General features: G+C 38.7%; 2 protein-coding genes across 2 annotated transcripts; one reads left to right on the top strand and one right to left on the bottom strand.

Moving 5' to 3' along the window:
• Positions 1-2,387, bottom strand: LOC149081645 (sulfotransferase 1C4-like). Its single transcript, XM_089236963.1, has 2 exons — positions 2,050-2,387; positions 1-110 (listed from the first exon to the last, which is right to left on the bottom strand). Exons 1-2 carry the CDS (start codon positions 2,318-2,320, stop codon positions 1-3), a joined length of 381 nt encoding a protein of 126 aa, XP_089093089.1. The 5' UTR covers positions 2,321-2,387.
• Positions 2,388-17,078: 14,691 nt separating this feature from the next.
• Positions 17,079-18,119, top strand: LOC149081644 (uncharacterized). The gene has a single exon (XM_089236962.1). It carries the CDS (start codon positions 17,079-17,081, stop codon positions 18,117-18,119), a length of 1,041 nt encoding a protein of 346 aa, XP_089093088.1.
• The last annotated feature ends 1,078 nt before the right edge of the window (positions 18,120-19,197 follow it).

Below are 19,197 nucleotides of genomic sequence, written 5' to 3'. Positions count from 1 at the left end.
CTAACGATCCTGCTTTAAGAATACCTTTCGCTTTGGAGTTCCTTGCACGGATGTAGGTGGACGAACATTGGCCATGGAACATGTTGTGGACGGATGAGGCCCATTTTTACCTAAATGGGGATGTGGCATAAGTGCAGGATTTGGGCCAAACAAATCCCTCATGTCATCCAAACAGTTCCATTGCATTCTACTAAAGTCGCTGTGAATGCTGCTCGCTTAGAATCAATGTTAAGACGTTTTTTGTGATACCTGAACTTCAGCAACGTGACATTTTAGAAACCACGATTTTCATGCAGGACGGGGCTCCACCTCCCATTGATACATGTGCCAAACAGATACTTCACCACCATTTCACGGATGACTGGGTTATAAGCCAGCACTTCCCCATTTCTTGGCCACCCCGGTCACCAGACCTCAACCCCTGTGACTTCTGGCTATAGGGTTACCTCAAAGCCACTGTTTATGGTGATAACATAAACAATTTGGTGGAATTGAAAAATGCGATACACCGAAATGTCCGTAACATTCCTTCTGATATGATAAGAGCTACTGTTGAGAATGCAGTAATGCGATTTAGCATGCTTTCAGAAAATGGTGGACGCCACATTGAACATGCTTTTTAACACGTTTTAGAAACGAATAAAAACATTTTAAACCGATGTCTTCGTGTCTTATTTCGTTTAACAATATTGCATACAGTGCCATTTCCCGCTGGTCGTGAGTTTTTGAACATTTTTTAGCGGAAAATTGAATCCCATGACTCTCATGTAAACTATTACCAAGTTTGATAACATTTTGTCCAGTAGTTTTCCTTTTATGGCCATTTTAAAGTGGAACTATAAAGACCCTGTGCATTGTACCCTACTGAAGGAGGCCCCATTATTTTCCCTCCTTGTCTATCAGAATTTTCTCCCCAGAACCGCGCCTCCTGGGGTAATGAGTTGAAATAACGAAAGCGACAGCGCCTGGTCGTGCTCGGTCTGTTTTGTTCTGTATTTTCTCCACCAGCTTATCTAGGTAGCGATGCTTTAGGGAACTCAGTCAAGGCCGAACAGTTGGTCAAGACCGTCAACTATTAGGAAATTGATTTTTGGATATACTGCAATAAAAAGGTAAAGGTATCGCATGCTTCGGCCTGTTATATCCAATGGCTACAGATGAAATGGATTTCTTCAGTGACGTCAAAGCTTCGCGCAGAGGACTTGTGCTACAGATGACAGAGTACTATCACAATAAGATGGTACCCAGGGCCGGCGCCAGGCATGACGTCCTGGCGGCTTCATGACGACGCGGCCGCCTAGGGCTGCATTTTTTATAATCGACCTTTAGAGGGAGTACAGTGGGTTTGGAGAGCATAAGGAATCTCTCAGGGAAATTGTGAGGTACCAACCTTCAAACAGCATTTTAAATTAACAGAAATGACAAAGATAATATGCAGCATGAAGGTTTTTTTCGGATATTTGAATTTTTTAATAAAATATTTGAAAATATATTTAAATATTTTTGGTTATCTTGGGGAGGGCACTGGTCCCCTATGTTTTCTCCTGCATACGTCTCTGGTCACAAACGTATGAACTTGGGTCTGTTACTTCACTGGAAAATTTCTCAGTACCGTATAAATAAAAGGTAGCAAAAACTCATCCTTATACTACGCATGTATAGGCAACCTTATGCGGAGAATCACGATTTTAAAATCTAGGAAATGAGACTTCCAACTTTGGGGGTCTCACGAGCACAAAATCGGGAGCAAACATCCTGCACTCTTGATGCTACAACGAGCACAATCGTGCTTGCGAGCAAGAGGCTAAAGATGCTATCCTGCTCTTAGACGCTGCACCTGGTCTTTGTGATCCCCCACCGTCACCAGAGTGGTTGTCGGCTGAAGTTGGTTTCCTGTGGTTTCCAACTTGGAGACGCGAACACGAGCCGATCTCCTCGTTAAAAAGTCTCGCCACAGAAAGCGACAGGTCTACAACGATTCAGTTATCCAATCATTACACTTCACTCATAGTTAGAAAAATTTATGGCAGATGGCAGGGAGTGTATTACTGCCGTCGCCCACGACGCCCTTCCGGAAGAACAGCATGGGCAGCTTTGCACCGGGTAATGGAATCGGTGTCTTCAAGTTGTCCTTCATGTAATCGAAGCTGGTCCGCTCCACGATCTTCTCCAAGTAGAAGTCGTTGGATTTCAGGAAATCGTAATGGTCTTCGCCGAGGAATTTCGCGAGCCTCAATATCCCGCCACGAGGATTGGATTTGAGGTCCTCGTACGAGACCATCAGCAGATGACCGTCGTCTTTGTGAGCGTAGGCCTCCATCACGTGATCGAAGTAGTCACCGTAGGGTTACAATCCGTCGACGAAAAGCTCGAAGAACCTGTCGAAGTTCTCGAGAGCGAAGTCGCCGAGTGGCCGGTCATGCTTTTTCAGAGCTCCCAGCCACGAAAATTTGCATCTTTTCTAGCCGACCCTGTACGTACTAAGCTCGGTATGCCTTCCCTTGGGTGGCCAGCGCAACGGCCGTAGAGAATCGTCTTCAAAATTCTTTTCTTTGGTGATTTCAAAGTGTCATCTAAGTCACGCCGATGAATATTTTTTAAAGAGGAGGGGCACAGTGAATAGCCCCGACTCTTGTGTCTCTTCTGATCTAATTTTGTGCTCCGCTGGTAACCGGAAGTGTATTTAATTATTTTTTAGTGAACTTCTGTTTTTCAGATTTAACATGGACGTTCGCGGGAGCCGAGAACTGTGAGTACAATCTTCAATTACGCGAATTTTTCCGTGGTAACATGTAATTGTTTGAACTTCACCTTGTCGGCGATTTTTCTACCTTTCATTCAAAACTTTTTTGATGGAAATCGGCTGATAACTTCTGGAGATATTGTTGATTTTGTAAACAGAGTGATTCTAGCAGTTCCTTCCGTTTGTATTGTATAAGGTGTAGAAATAATCTTAAAATTATTTTCGCACTTTTTTGCATAATTATCAAGTAATATGTTTCTATTGCCAGATTGCCACGGTTTAAAACTAATTCCATGTATATATCTCAAGCCGTTCAGCTGCTACATGTTAAATTTGTCTGCGTATGTACGCTTCCTAATTAGTAGAATTCCGTAATTTCTATGTGTCATTTTGCTGCCTGTTGGTTTCTCTATGTATCTCAATCATACTTCATATTCTGCATGTTTTATTCTGAGGATCTTTGATATTCTGTGAGTTATTGAAAGTATAATACTAATTGGACATCTCATTAAGGTAGCATCACTGATTTTTGGGTATTTTTTTTGATCACATATTTGTATCGAAGGATACTTTCTAATAACCAAACTATTGCTGTGGAAAGTTTTTGGTTTGCAATATATTAACTTGCAGCCAAGTTCTTGCACTGATTTGTTCTGCAATTTTTGTATTTAATTTTCGATATATATTGTCATTTAATGCAGCCAGGCATTGTAATTTTGAAATTCTTGTGATTAGTAGATATGGCCACATTTTTGCTAAGTGAATTTTTGGGGCCCGCTCAATTTTACGAGAAACGTGGAGTAATAATTAAATTGACTTTTTCATTGGCCAAGATCTGATGTCTAATTAATTTGACGGTATTCCTTGCAATTCGTCACGGCTGAATTTTTGTATCTTTGTGTTTTTTTTTGCCAGTACACCAACTGGTTCATCAGTATTTGCCTTAATTGATTGGTCATTTATGTATATTAATTAACGTTTTTCTTTGGTTCCATTTTTGCTACAATCACATTTTTTGTGTCATTTTATTAATATTTTTCATCTATATATATATATATTATCAATTTTGGGGGCCTCCCATAATTACTCAGAATATTCACTAATTGCAATATTGATTTGTGTTGGCCATTTTGGAAGTAGTGCCATTTTCATTTCCAGATGATTTCCGGTCAACCGCTCCCTCCTGTCATTTGCGAAGCCTCATAAATTGTGAACGTCTTTTCCAACTGTCCGAATATAGACTCATAAATATTGTGCTACATTTTTGCCACCCTTCTACATACTTCTCAGCAGTCAAATTCTTGTCTTAAATAGTCAACATCTCTTCTGTTCCCTTTTTGCATTTGTGTGTGTGTGTGTGTGTGTTTTTTCTCTTCTCCCCAGTCAGCTATATATATATATACTAGGGGGGCTCTGCCCCCCTGCCGCCTTTGGCGGCCAACCCCCCCCCCACCCCCACTTCTCTCCCGGACATATCTTGTTTAATTCGTCCCACTTCATCAGCGTGCTATGGAAAAGGGGAAAGGGACGTGTGAAAGCACCAGCCTACTGAAGAAGCGAATTTTAATGAAAATAATAATAAAGCAACAAAAAACAAATGAGATTCATCAAGTATCCCCAGAAAACTTCCCCATGGGGTCCCCAGATTCAATTCGCTGAATTTCAGTGGGGCCCCACACTGGATATATCTTGGGCTACCGATGTGTTGCAAATTTTACAATGTTAAACCACAAAAATCAATGAGATACATTCAGGGGCACCGAATTACAACCTGCCAACATTTCCATGAAACCCTGACCTGCAAGCTTGTCGGACACCCCCCTGTGAGAATTTTTCATTTTTATCAATTTTACAACGAATAAAATCCAGGGCCCCACATACAGTAGCGGGGACACAATACGCAGATTTTTAGTGGGGCCCCAGACTGGCTATATCTCGGGTTTCGGCTGTGGCAAATTCTACAACAGAAAAGAATGAGATTCATCCAGGGCCCCCAAAATCAAACCTGTAAACATGGGGCCCCCCGACTTGGAAGCTTGTCGGTCATCCCCCGGTGCGAGTGCCATGAAAAATTTTCATTTGTATTCGTTTTACCAACGAATAAAATCCAGGGCCCCCAACAAATTACCCGGGACACCAATTCGCATACTTTTGGTGGGGCCCCAGACTGGCTTTATCTCGGGCTTCGGCTGTTGCAAATTCTACAACAGAAAAGAATGAGATTCATCCAGGGCCCCCAAAACGAAACCTGTAAACATAGGGCCCCCGACTTGGAAGCTTGTCGGTCATCCGCCGGAGCGAGTGCCATGAAAAATTTTCATTTGTATTCGTTTTACCAACGAATAAAATCCAGGGCCCCCAAAATGAAACCTGTAAACATGGGGCCCCCGACTTGGAAGCTTGTCGGTCATCCCCCCGGAGCGAGTGCCATGAAAAATTTTCATTTGTATTCGTTTTACCAACGAATAAAATCCAGGGCCCCCAACCAATTACCCGGGACACCAATTCGCATACTTTTGGTGGGGCCCCAGACTGGCTTTATCTCGGGCTTCGGCTGTTGCAAATTCTACAACAGAAAACAATGAGATCCATCACGGGCCCCTGGAAATGAAAACTTTTTACTTATACGTGAAATCTTCCCCGGGTACCCCGACCCTGTGTTGGGAGCACTGCTGTTGTGTGTGTATATTACACATATATATACCTCTCGGCATGGACCTCCCCCCCCCCCCACAAAGGAAGGGCTGACAGGGGCCACAACGATTCTTTTCACTTTTTGATTTTTCACGCTATAAATGAATCACAGGGGGGCCCCTGAAAAGCTGGTTTGGGGGCTCGAAATCTAAATTCCAGCCTAAGGGCTCTGCTGTAGGATGTAGGAGCCTCTTGGTACATGCACATAACATGGTCCCGATGGGTCAAATGGGTCCCGATATGTGAATATCGACCCAATATCGATATATGATATCATATCGATATATGAATGTGAATATCGATATATCAATCGAACCCACTTCCGTAACAGACTTCCGTCACTCGGTTGCTTAGCAACAGGCCCTTTTCGAGTTTGTTTGTGATTTTATATTATAGAATAGATATATTTGCTATGTCTCTATGGTGTATCGACAGTTCCGCACGGTGCATTTCCGCGCATGGGGAATTTGGGGACGATTCCGCACAGCCCATTCCCGCACTTGCGAAAACAAAGGTCCTTCTTGTCTCTCTTTTCCTTTTTTTATTCCTGTCTCTTCCTCTTTTCTTCCCTACCATAAATGGCCTGAAGTTATAAGAGGGGTTGTATCCTCATGAAATTGTGCCACTGAAATAATCTTTGACTCGCGCTTTTTCAACTAATTTCTCATAATTTAAATATATAAATAAAAGAAAACAACCTTTAATAGGTGGATACATCATTATTGTATATGTTAAAATATATATTCACTTTATTTTTTACCGTAGATCAGAACAACAGAGAAAACTCCAAATCACAACGTTTCCTTCTGAGGCTTGCACAGTAGGCGCAGTAAAATATCTTACCTTTTTTTTCCTACGCTATGTACTACATGAAATTGATTCTTCAATAAATTCTTCAATAGGCAAAAGGGTGTAGGTGAATAATCCCCCCCCCCTTTTCCGTTCTTTATTGGCTTACCGCAATATCCATAGCATGCTTTCAAATTTGACACATGGACACATTTCTCTTCAAATCGAGATGAGTTCTATTTGTACCTCTAAAACTGAAAATTTCACTGATATTTTAGGGGTTTTGATTTGTTTGTAAAATTTTTACAATAGACTCCGGCGGTGCGCTAGTCCAGCCGGTCCAGTAATCCGGCGTTTTTACGAGTGGTTTCTTCGCCGCTGTGGTGGTCGAGTGGTTATAGTGCGGACTCGTGATGCGAGGATCCGGGTTCGAACCCCACAGTGGTGGTCGGCTGAAGTTGGTTTTCTGTGGTTTCCAACTTCAAGGCGCAAATACGAGCCGATCTCCCCGTTAAAAAGTCTCGCCACAGAGAGCAACAGTCCTACAACGGTAAATCATTCAACCATAACACTTCACTCATAGTTAGAAAAACTGGGGACAGCACTACACATAACAAGCATTACACAGAAACAAAACTTTACGTCAGGTTGCACTACACGTACACGCACATTCCCGCATGTACCGATTCGTTGGGGGGTTCCGCGGGGGGGGGGGGTAGCATTTGGGGTGTAGCAGTAGTAGGTAGGGCCTCCAAAAATTGGCTCGGGGATCCATGATGTTCTTAAGTCAGCCACCTCGTTGGGCAATTTGCCTGTTGTGGCGTTGTATTTGTATTTGTATTTCGTGTACAGATGAGGAAATCATGTCACTGCATGTCTTTGCAAAGAATTTTATATTATTTAAATGGATTTTTTCAATTAACTTTCGGTATTCGGGTGATTTCGGTAATCCGGCCACAATATACAGTATATATACAGGAAATATCTGCAAAAGTTCGAAATACATCCATTAACGAAACTTGAAAGGTTCGATAGTCGAAGACGTTGCCGCGTCACAAAGGATCGAGAACTCTTGAGCACCATGACGCTCGCGTGCAAAAGATTGTAGATGGCTGCTGTACAGACAGTGTCGCACGCTTGTCACCATCACGTTTGTTGTAGATTTATAGTATTTGCTAGTGACAAAGGCCGAAATGGTCTTCAAATCTTCAAGAACTTTTTCGCAGATGGGACTTTTAAAAGTTGTAGTAAGCAGTTTTATCAGTTGTATACGATTCATGCAGACATAAGTAGGAATGATGAAGAAGTCACAATAGTTCCTATAGTTTTTGCTTTCCTTGAAAAAAAAAAACCCGGAGGATTCTTATGCAAAACTATTTACTGTTTTAAAAGAAGCCAGATGGAATCCTCAGTCAGTGACTGTAGATTTTGAAATTGCATCAATAAAGGCTCTAGAAAGACTCTTCCCACTAACCAAAATTTTCGTTTTAACCAATGTCTATGGCGGCACGTACAGTCCTTAGGGCTCGTAAATTATTACAAGAGCAATGATGAAGTAAGATTACATGTGCGTATGTGTGCAGCATTAGCACATCTACCATTGGAAGATGTAGATAACGGGTGCCTATCCATTCAGGAAAACTCTCCTGCAAACCCGAAATTGCAAGAATTTTATGATTACTTTGTAAAAGAGTGGTTCGAAAATTTGGTGTTGAAAACAATATTTGGAATTGTAATAAAAGAAAACACAAAACAAACAACGCCTTAAAAGGATGGCATAAGAGATTCAATTCCATTATGGCTAAACCAAATCCAAATATCAGAATACTGATCCTGGGTATGAAAGAGGAATCTAAATACAGTGACTTCTACATGAGTCGAGCAGAGGTGGATTTAGAGGGCAAAAATTATGCGCAAGGTACGCTAAACTGGACAGACGTATTTCACACATTCTGCTTAATTATGCAAGCACGAAAGATATCAAAAAATGTTTGGAGTCTCTAGCTTATATTGCAAAATTGGAGTAAACTTTTGCAACAGAAGTTTAGTATGTGTTTTAACATGTATAACCGGGAAATAAAAAAAATATTCAAAGGAAAAATTATCACAATACTTCATAGCTAATTAGATTTTATTAACCATGTTTCTCTTTTTCAACCGAAATATTCTTCATGCTTTTTCATTATAGCACAGAATTATTTTTGAATTAATAAATGAAATTTATTGTATATATAAATTTTTTTTTCTTAATTGTAAAATAATTATAAAAATAAAAATTTTTATTTCCATAATAAAAAAACACACTATTTATATATATTGTGCTTTTTTTCTTCTTTTCTTAATGAACTATATTTTCTACATAAAAAAAATATTTTGCAGGCAAATTCACGCGCGTGCGCGCGGTTATTATTTAATAATTATTTCTCATTTGGAGCTCCGCTTTTGAAAAATTTTAAAACAAGGTTTTTTCAGACAAGAAAGTAAAAATTTTGCATTTCACACTATTTTCAATTATAATATTTATGTTGAGGATTCAAATTAATTTTACACGCTAAATCAATAAGTGTGATAAATTTTAGGACGTACACCTCCGAACGATTTTTCCCTGAGGAAATGGGCGGAGGGACAAAACTTCATTTGAAGAAAGAAAAGGGTTTAAATATTTTGTAAACAATGATGATTCTTTATCAGCATAAATATTCAGATTTCAAATCGGTAAATTATTGATTTATTTTATGAGTTTATCCTGATGTCCTAAAATGTGTATTCAACATGACTGATGTCCAGTTACACGACAAGCTATTTTGGGAAGATTTTTTTTTCATGTGGCCTATCTCTCTCTCTCTCTCTCTCCTGCCAACGACTGAGGCATCGTGTGGGCTAGATCAAAGAAAGCATAATGATTAACACACACGTGTACAACGTATTATATCTAATATTCATAGTAATTACAGTTTATGGTAAAAGTGAAAAATTCGGTAATTATATAAACATACAAAGGCCACGACAGGCAAATCGCCCGAAGAGATGGCTGAAAACATTATGCCCATAAAAAATATGGATGTCAAATATAACTAAAATACCCAATATAAAAGCATATGTCACCAAAAAAAAATCAATAATACTGTATATAATAAACTGCCCACATAAAAAGATTATGGTTGTCTTATTTAAGTATGAATAGCTTCTCGATCTATCCCACTATGTCTATCGTATTTCCTTTGTGTTAGAATTCACAACCCCGGAGGTAAGCTATTTCATTGACAGCCCTACTAGAGAAAAACTCCCTGTGTCACCACACAATCTAGAATTTTTCCTTAATAAACGATATTGCGTCCCCTTGTCGAAGCAGTTGATTGACGGTGTATTAATAAGGCCCCTTTAACACGGAGCGGATGCGGACGCGGGTCCGCATACCCTTTCAAACGAGCACTGAAGATGCGAACGAATCGCCCGCATCTTTAGTTCGAAATTCGTGCATAAAAACTGTTTTTTCGCAATTTTTGTAATTATTTTTCTCCTTCACCCCTGATTCAGTGCCCATAGGCAGCCTAGAGGCATTCTTTGGTGGTTTAATCTAGAGCCACATAGAATATGGGAATAAAGATGTCTTCATTCCGATCCTCACAAGTAGTCGATGGGAGAAAATGTCTTCAAATATTTTCAAAAGATTTTGAAAAAAAAAATCCGTCTTTTCGGAAAAATATGGAAGAAAAATTCCAAAAACATCCAACGTTCGAAAAATCAAATCCAAAAACATCCAAAACATTCGATGTTCCAAAAAAAAGAAAAAAAAATTCAGGAGATATCAAGGAATTTGCAAGTAGAAAAAAAGGGAAGGGGTAGAGACTTTCAAAATGCCTGTGCTTAGAAATATTCACATCACAATTCTGTCTTAGGCCGGGATTACTCTGTAAAAGTTCGTTTATAAAACTTGAAAAATGCAACCAATAGGCGGATCAGTTAAGTTCTCTCGAATGTAACAGATGTGTTTATTGGTTACTTTTTTCAAGTTTTATAAAATAACTTTCATAAACCTTTTAGAGTGAAATCCCATCCTTAGATTAGTCTCACTTCTGAAATATAAAATTTCATTTTTTAAGTTTATAGACTGAATATCGAGTAAAATAAACTTGTAGGTATCGGGGAACCACCAAAAATATTCAAGCGCTAGGGTCTTCAAACGTCTTAATCCGGCCCTGAGTGAACACCGTACGTGTTTAACGTTGTTTAATAAAAGTATTTTTTTTAAAGTTTAAAAAAATTAAAAGATTAAAAATTTAAAAAAATAACAAATATTTAAAATAATATTTCAAATATTTTTATATTCTTTAAATAATTTTAAAAATTTAAAAAGAAAAAAATTAAAATTTTTAAATTAAATTTAAAAGTTATTAAAGTATGTAGTCAATTAAATATTCGTAATGAACAGAACGGCTTATCATTTTGGTCCCGTCAGTGGCCGTTGTTGGCAGGTTTTATTGTATAAAATTGTGAAATATGGACAAAAGGCAGTTGAAGTTGCTATATCTCCATCTCAGAAGGAAACGGAGGGATAGACGTATGTAGGTACATTATATTAATGAGCAGGCACTATCATATGGTGTTTTTAAGGGTATTTATGGCAAATAATTAAAAAAATTCCGTGAAAAATCACCTTCAAAAAGTAGCCAAAAATGCGGACGAATTCGCTCCGCATCCGCATCGTGTGAATAGTTCCGAATAAACCTATTGTCAAAACTTCTATGTGCGGATGCGGAGCCCGCACTTAGGTTTTGACACATGCGGACGACGTCCGGACCCGCATGAACATTTCCTAGGTGCGGAGATTTTTCGGCTCGTTTGAAAGGCGCAGTATATTCCAATTGTTAAAACTTCTTCCGGACCCGCATCCGCTCCGTGTGAAAGGGCTCTAACTCAAAATCCATCCTATCCATCCCAATGAAAATTTTATATAAACACTTTGATTACATACTCCCACCAACTGCGTTTCTCCAACGTAAACACATTCAAGAAATTAAGTTTTTTTTTCATAGCTCAAGCCTTGTGTGCCAACAAGGGCACGCACAGCACTTCTCTGCACGCCATCAACCAAGTCTATGTCTCTCTGTAGGTATAGTGTCCAAAACCTTACGGCATACTCTAGTGCACGACGAAATAAGACTCAGAAAAGCGGAAGAATGACTCTAGGAGAACGCGAAGAGACCTTTTTTTAAAAGCAAATTCTGATCCATTATGCTTAACCATTTTGGTTAGTTTAATAGATTCTGTTCATATACCAAGACTTCGTCACATTTATCGGTGATTATGTATGTTCTCCAGTTCGTAAGGTCGTATTGGTAAATACAATAAATCGTCAACGAATTAATTGAATTTACCAAAAATTATGCATTCGATCGGGAATGCTGGTTTTATTTGTACGTAATTATGTGTGTGAAGAAAATCTGTCGACACTTATTTTAATTTAATTTTTATGGAAAAATACGTGTCGTGGACGTATCGCAAACTAATAAACAGGTTAAATGAAAACAAGAGAAATGATAATTTTTTTTACATTTGTCAAATATACAGACTTCAATTAGGAATTATGAATAATCGCCGGTAAAATGATAAACACATTAAAATTCATTCAATTTACCGAGGCTATCAGTGATTATGCATAATCACAACTTTAGCAACTTCCCGCAACATTTATGGGTAAAAAATAGTTTGGAGTGAAATATTCCAAAAAAAATCAACATTCTCTCGAGTGATAAAAAAAAATAGTTGAAGTAAATTACACTAATGTAATGTGGATACAGCCCCTATACAACTCCTGTCTACTTCAGGAAAGCAATAAAAGAAAGTAGGGGTTAGAAAGAAAAAAAAAGAAGATACTTGGGAAGGGGCTTGATTGTGCGGAAATGTGTACAAAATCTCCCCTATGCGGAAATGCACCGTGCGGATCTGCCGCCAGACCTTTTTCACAAACCTTCGTGTTTTCCTGCATACAACAGTGTTGAGTGCTTCCTTATGACTGCCTTACTACCGTGTCCGGAAAATTCACCGACAAACAATTCACGGCCCGAAAATTCACCGACAACAGTTCGATGCGATTCAGTTAGTGATTTTGAGTTACTGAGTCAGTGAGTGAGTTACTGAGTCACAGTGAGAGAGTGAGTCAATAAGCGAGTAAATCAGTCCGTGAGTGACCTAGTGAGTATGTGAGTGACCCAGTGAGTAAATGAGTGATCTAGTAAGTGAGTAAATGAGTGATCTAGTAAGTGAGTGAGTGAGTGAATTGATTAGTTAGTTAGTTTTTAACCTAGTAGTGTCACAAATGATTAAAAAATCCGATTGTTCTGTATTATATTGTCCATATTACAATATTGACCTAATGTCATATTTATAGCTTCAGCTGTTTCGGCTCGGATTGATTTCAACGTATGACCCCCCTCCCTTATTGAACCCCCCCCCCCATGACCTCCTTAGGGGTCGAATGTGGAAAAACCCTTTATTAGTGAGTCTTTACGTCGTGAAACAAAACTATTCACAAAATTTGATATTTATAGCTTAAGCGGTTTTGGCTCGGTGATGATGAATCAGTCAGGACATATTATTTTATATATACTGTAGTATATAGATGTAGATACACACTAAGACGGAATATCTGAAAGTTCATCACCCATAGGGATCATGAGGTGTTAGAGTGGTTTAAGGGGGATCATTGCTGGGTAAATAAGAGATTGCAGAATCCACACAGTGAAGTCGCTGGTAACAGCTAGTTCATCATGAAAAATAATCCATTTCTTACTGATGATCAACAATGTTTTTTATAATATCAAAGTGATAACAGGAGATGATTTCAAGCATTTTATGGAGTTGATTCATCGCGTATCCACTTACTTTATTATCTTTTAATTCTCTGTTATTATTCCTTTTAACGTTTCACATTAGATGATTGAGTAAAATATAGAGTTAATGGAATCATTGAATATATTCTCTTGTGAACAGCACTTTGTAATTTCTTTCGTATCATCTAAATTTCTTCTAATAAAGTCATTATTAAAAATTTCCACCACATCTTTAGGATCACTCACTTACTCACTCACTAGACTCACTCCGAGTGAGTTTTCCTAATGGTGAATTGCACGGCGGTAAATTTTTGAGTGGTGAAACCTTTACTACCCGGTCATTTCAGGTTTTTTCGGGGTGCCTCATTTGTGCTACGCAATGCGGTAGCCTGAATGCTATTATACATGGCAAAAAAAATATTGTCAATATTTAATTAAATAATGTTAAATAAATTTAATAAAAAAGAAATGTTAAAAAAATTAAATAAACAATGTAACATATCTTCCTACAGATGTAGAGCATAAACATCCGCCCTGGACGTATCAGCCCGGTGAAAGATATTCTTCGAACACGAGTCTTGACCACAGATCCGAAGAATCAACAAATAGAATTATTTTCACAGATGGTTCCAAGACCGTGGACGGCCTAGGAGCAGCCTAAAACAGTATCTACACTTGGGAAGGGGCTTGATTGTGCGGAAATGTGTACAAAATCTCCCCTATGCGGAAATGCACCGTGCGGATCTGCCGCCAGACCGTCTCTATATAGCATTCTGTGTTCTTTTTTTTTCCTTACTGCCACAAAGAGTAAAAAAGGGGAAAAGAGAAAAACTTGTATTGTGGCCGTTCTATTTCATTTCCCAGTTCATATTTTGATATATTGTATGAATATTATTTTTCTCGAACCCATTTTGGAATTTTTTGTACTACCTATTAATTAGCCCTGAGAATTGATTCACTCCCTAATTTGGCCTGAGATATTTTGTTGGTACGAATAGATAGCACGTAATCACTGAGCAGTTTGATACCAAACACAACCTGTCTTCAATAATTGGTTGTGCTAATATTTGCATAATTAATTTGCTTACATACAATACTTAATTTGCGTTTTTCTCGTTTACTTTTGAATATTTTTTGATGAAAACTTTTTTGTGTTCATATTGTCATTGTCTTTCGATTGCTATTCTGAAATTTTTCCTATTTTTTTTTTTTTTTGAAGAATTTTGTTAATTGGTTTTTCTTAATTTCCCTCATAACTTTTTAATTCTCTGTTTTGGGGGATAAAACTTGCTACTTTGTAGAATATCAGGATACCTACCGTCTCTTGCCATAAAATTTTTCTGCCTCAACGGTATCAGAGATATAATTCGCTGATTAATTCAGCTAATTAGAGAATATAAGGCAGGTGATATTTTGGATACTTACTGTCCGATTACCCTGAAACTTGATATTCAGGTTTATACTTGTGATCTATTTCTACTGTACCCACTGAGAATTCTCTAGACTAATAGATCTTGACTTTTTGGCATCGTTGAACTTTTGGACTCTATTAATATGGAACAACCGACTCCAAGTAAGACGATGGTTAAAGAAATCACCAAGGACTTGAAAGACATGCAACAACTGTTGAAATATCGTCTTCGTTCCAGTATTAAACCAAGGGTCTTAAACGACACTTTAATTGAACACAAGAAAACACACATGAATCTTATGGATGCTAAGGATTTTAAGGAAGATTCATCTCCATCATTGGAATTTACGATCTACTCATCCTCGGATTCTGAGGTAAATTCTACAACTAATCAGAAAAAAGATCAAGGAGAGATGGATGATGACCTCATGGACACTGAATGTTCATTTTCCCGTCAAGAACAGGATATCTCAACAACAACTTGTACTAGTTTTTCACTAAATGGACATAGTCCAGTTAGCCTGGCAGAATCTTTGACTATTCAGGATTTAATCGATCTTGGGGACAGATGCCATTCAACACCCCAAGACGATACTAGAATCATGCGAAATAAAGACGTGAAGGAAGTTATACAAGAATTGCTAAATGATGTCATCGCCCAACGCGAAGATGCAAAAACATCACATACAAAACCATCTTCTGAACCTTCGGGTACTTTGGCAGCTATTTCTGTACTGGAATGCTCTCGGGATAATACCGAACTAATTGATTCCATTTCTACTTCGATTTTTTCCTTCGAAATTTTTCTTTGTTTCTCCTTTCAACAATCAGGTGAACGATCTGATTAAATCTTCTGATAATAAAAAGGAAAAAAGAACTCCCGACCGGAGAGAATGTGATGGAGATATGGCTGAACATCTCGGCAAATCACGCAGGGATTTCTCGTTACATAACAGCCAAATCTTTCGGCAAGAGATTCAAGGAAAGAACACCAAGTCAAACAAAAGTATCCGAAAAAAAGCGTAATCTGGAGAAACAGAGTAAACATTTAGCTATAAACGAACAGGAACCACGGACATCAACCTCCAAAGAATTTGACAACGCTGAACATTTGGATGTCCTTCCACCACAGATGTTCCTAAAAGGCATGTTCAATATACAGGACTTATTCAAGGAACTTACACAAATTATTAGATACTCCACTGGAGAGGGGAAAAATTTTAAATTTGGAATCCCTACTCTCCAACAGAAAAGAGCCGAGAAAATCCTCGAGATAATTAACATTTGGGCCATTGGAACACACAACGAGGATTTTCAATATCAGGATCAGGCCACACAGACGACGAATGATGTTCCAAGTTGTCGTGAAGCTCAACAAAACATCCAACAAAACAACACTTTTCTGGTTCACAATCAACATAACCAAACGAGAGACAAAGAAAAAGACTCTACACCAAGCTTGTGTACTGAAAAATATAAAACAAAAGAGACAACATTTTTTCCAAACAGCCTCGACAATGATGTTGTGTGTGAGATGAGGGAAATCTCACCCAAGGTGACGATGGAGTACATCCCACACAAGTCAAAAAACGCAATGCAAGACATTCAAATTTCAGATGCTGAACGTGAGGAGATAAACCGACAGGCTATATCCACACAACCTCTTCCTCAGAGACTTAAGAAGAAGAAAGACAACATTGTAACTAATGATGTTTCAACTAATAGAGAAAAGGGGGAAGAGACTATCCTACAGCCTAAGGTAAATCGTCAACCTCGTACAGACGAAACAGTGCAAACTCAACGTACAAATCCTGTTCTTTCAGCCATACAAAAAAAGATGTTTGATATGGCCAACTATTGTCCAGGTAATTTGGCAAATACAGTGGTTAACAATTACCGACGACGGGAACGAGACGAAGAGGATCTCTTCAATAAAACTTGGACTGTGGTAGCATCAAAGTCCGCCAGAAAAAGAACTCGACAACAATTCCGACAAGCAACGAGAAAACCGCTTTCAAGGTACAACCAGTCTCAACATCAACAGGGAAACTATTCATTTAGTATCAAGACCAACTTCCAGAATAAAATTCATCGACCGACCCAACCTAGAGTCTTTAATTCGGGAAGTCAGTGGAAATCGCGTACTTCAAGAGAGCTTAACATGGAAAGAAATCAACATACAGTTTTTAAGAAACAACGACTGAAATTAGATCAAGGTTTTGTATCGAACCAATGGAAATATAGGCCTGGTGACCTCTGGTTGCAAACGTACTTCACTCAACCAGAGTATTTCAACAATAAAAAAATCCAGGAAGATCTTTTGGAACAATTGTAGTACGCGTTTTTGGATGACAAAGTTGTCAACACTAAACTTCACAAGAATGGCAATCCATACTTTGTCAATCTCAAATAGCACTGCAAGCCATTCAAGACGAAGTGGCGAATAATTTCAAATTGAAATTTAATATATACACGCTTAATAAAGATTTTTGCTAACTTTAATTTCTATCGTGATTCTACTATCCAATTCTACAAGTCCAATTCAAATTTTCTTATGGCCAGTGTTTTTAAAGTACTTCAATTTAACGCAAATAAATGCAGAAATGCAATGGCACTTCTCTCCCTCCAGGCTGCAAAAAACTCTTGGGATATTTTGCTCCTACAAGAGCCATTGGTTGGAAACAACAAATTACGTGAAATTCCAGCACATTGGCAGAATTGGATATCAAGAAATAATAAAGCTGCTATTGTGCTGACGAACAAAAACATCATTGGAGGAGTCTTTGCAATCTTGGACAACTGTGTAGCCATCAAAGTCAGCACACACAAAGAAGAGGTTACATTCGTATCAGCGTATTCCTCTCCATCCCAAAAACTGGAGGATACAATACTTGAACTTAATTTTATCTGCAATAAGGCTAAATCATCCCCGATTTTCATCTCTGCAGATTTAAACGCCCACCACCAGAGCTGGGGATACAAGGATATTAATGAACGAGGCTGGACTTTGTTAGATTTCACCCGAGCAAATCACCTGATTTTTCACAACGACAAATCAACCACATATGAGCATTATGGAGCTACCGGAGCACCGGATGTCTCCCTCTCAAACAGCCTCCCACCCTTGGATAACATTCATTGGCATATTAGAAAAGAAGATGTGACACACAGCCCGCATTTTTTCATAGAAATCTCAATCCACGAATCCCCAACTCTGAACTTCACTACAAAATTCTCAAATTCTCGTCGTCGTATCCTAAGATTTCTCGATGCTCTTCAAGAAAATTTTGGAGCTCACCAACTGGATATTCGGGAGGCTCAGGATAGACACCATCTCGATCAGGCTACTAACCGTCTTTTTGATACCATCACATCCAAGGGGAATAAATTTCTCCGAGTTTCCAGAGCCAGGAAGAATTATTTCGACAATTGGTGGTGTAAGGAACTCGAAGTAGCCCGAAGGAAAACAAGAGCTAGCAAAAAGAAGTTTCTTAGAGCAAATGATGATAACAGAGAAGTCCTAAGAATAATTTTCCACGAAACAGAGCAATTTACTCAAAGCTCATTCGGAAATATAAGAAAAACTCCTGGGAAAAATTCTGCACCTTGGCCACAGATCTCTTTGGGACTTCTTATAAGGCCACGGTGAAACATTCATCTTTTTCTCCACAAATTTTTGTATGACCGGATCAAAATCTTTCCATACGGGAACAGGCAAAACTTCAACTTCAACATTTCTTCCCGAATGACTCAGAAAATCATCAGGACTCTTCATCTGACTCTACACGACAAAATTTTCACCAAAACGTCTTCTATCCGGATACGAATGAAATTTCATTCGGAGAGGTGTGGAGGATAGCTTCATTTCTTAACAAAAAGAAGGCACCAGGAATCGACGCAGTTAATAACGTTGTCCTTCAGGCTCTGTTGAAACGTTTTCCGACGATCTTCCCTCTTCTCTTCAATAAATGCATCCAGCTCTCATACTTCCCACGGCATTTCAAGAAGAGTCATGTCCTCTTCTTCCTTAAAAAGGACAGAGATCCTTCATATGCTTCGTCATATCAACCGATCCACCTTTTGTCGACAATTGGCAAACTTTTGGAAAAAGTTATATGTCAACGCATCTCATACTATTTGGACAAATCTAATGTACTCAGCCCTTATCAATTTGGCCTCAGACACGGAAGTTCCACTGAGCAGGCGATGATGGCTATTAAAAACGAAATACTATGCCAAAAATCCAAACGCCATAATATCGCCATCATAACATTGGATATCCAAGGGGCGTTTGATAATATTAATCATAATATCATCACATCTCAACTTCATAATCTTCCAATTCCTACAAACCTAGCTGACATGATGACCAGTATTCTGAGTGATCGCACAGTGCAAATTGATACACCTGAGGGTCCAGTTCTCCATACAATCACAAAAGGTTGTCCTCAGGGGTCATGTTCTGGACCTTTACTTTGGAACATTTTTATCAATGATCTTTTGCAGCAAAACTGGCCAAAGAATGTAAAGGTTCAAGCATACGCTGATGATTTAATCGTTATTGTTTCAGGACCAGCCGTGGAAAGAACGGGCACTACAGCGACAATCACCTTAAATTCCATCAACACCTGGCTTCAACAAAGGAATCTAAAAATAGCAGCAGAAAAAACATCCTTCCTCTGGATCTCGTCAAAACGACCTCCATCAATCAAGATTGGAGATCAATT

This window comes from Pholcus phalangioides, unplaced genomic scaffold (assembly GCF_987345545.1).
Source record: "Pholcus phalangioides strain wild (caught in Gottingen) unplaced genomic scaffold, Ppha-v1.0 ptg000009l_1, whole genome shotgun sequence".
NCBI classification, from domain to species: Eukaryota; Metazoa; Arthropoda; class Arachnida; order Araneae; family Pholcidae; genus Pholcus; species Pholcus phalangioides.
This window is presented reverse-complemented; position numbering and strand designations above follow the sequence as displayed.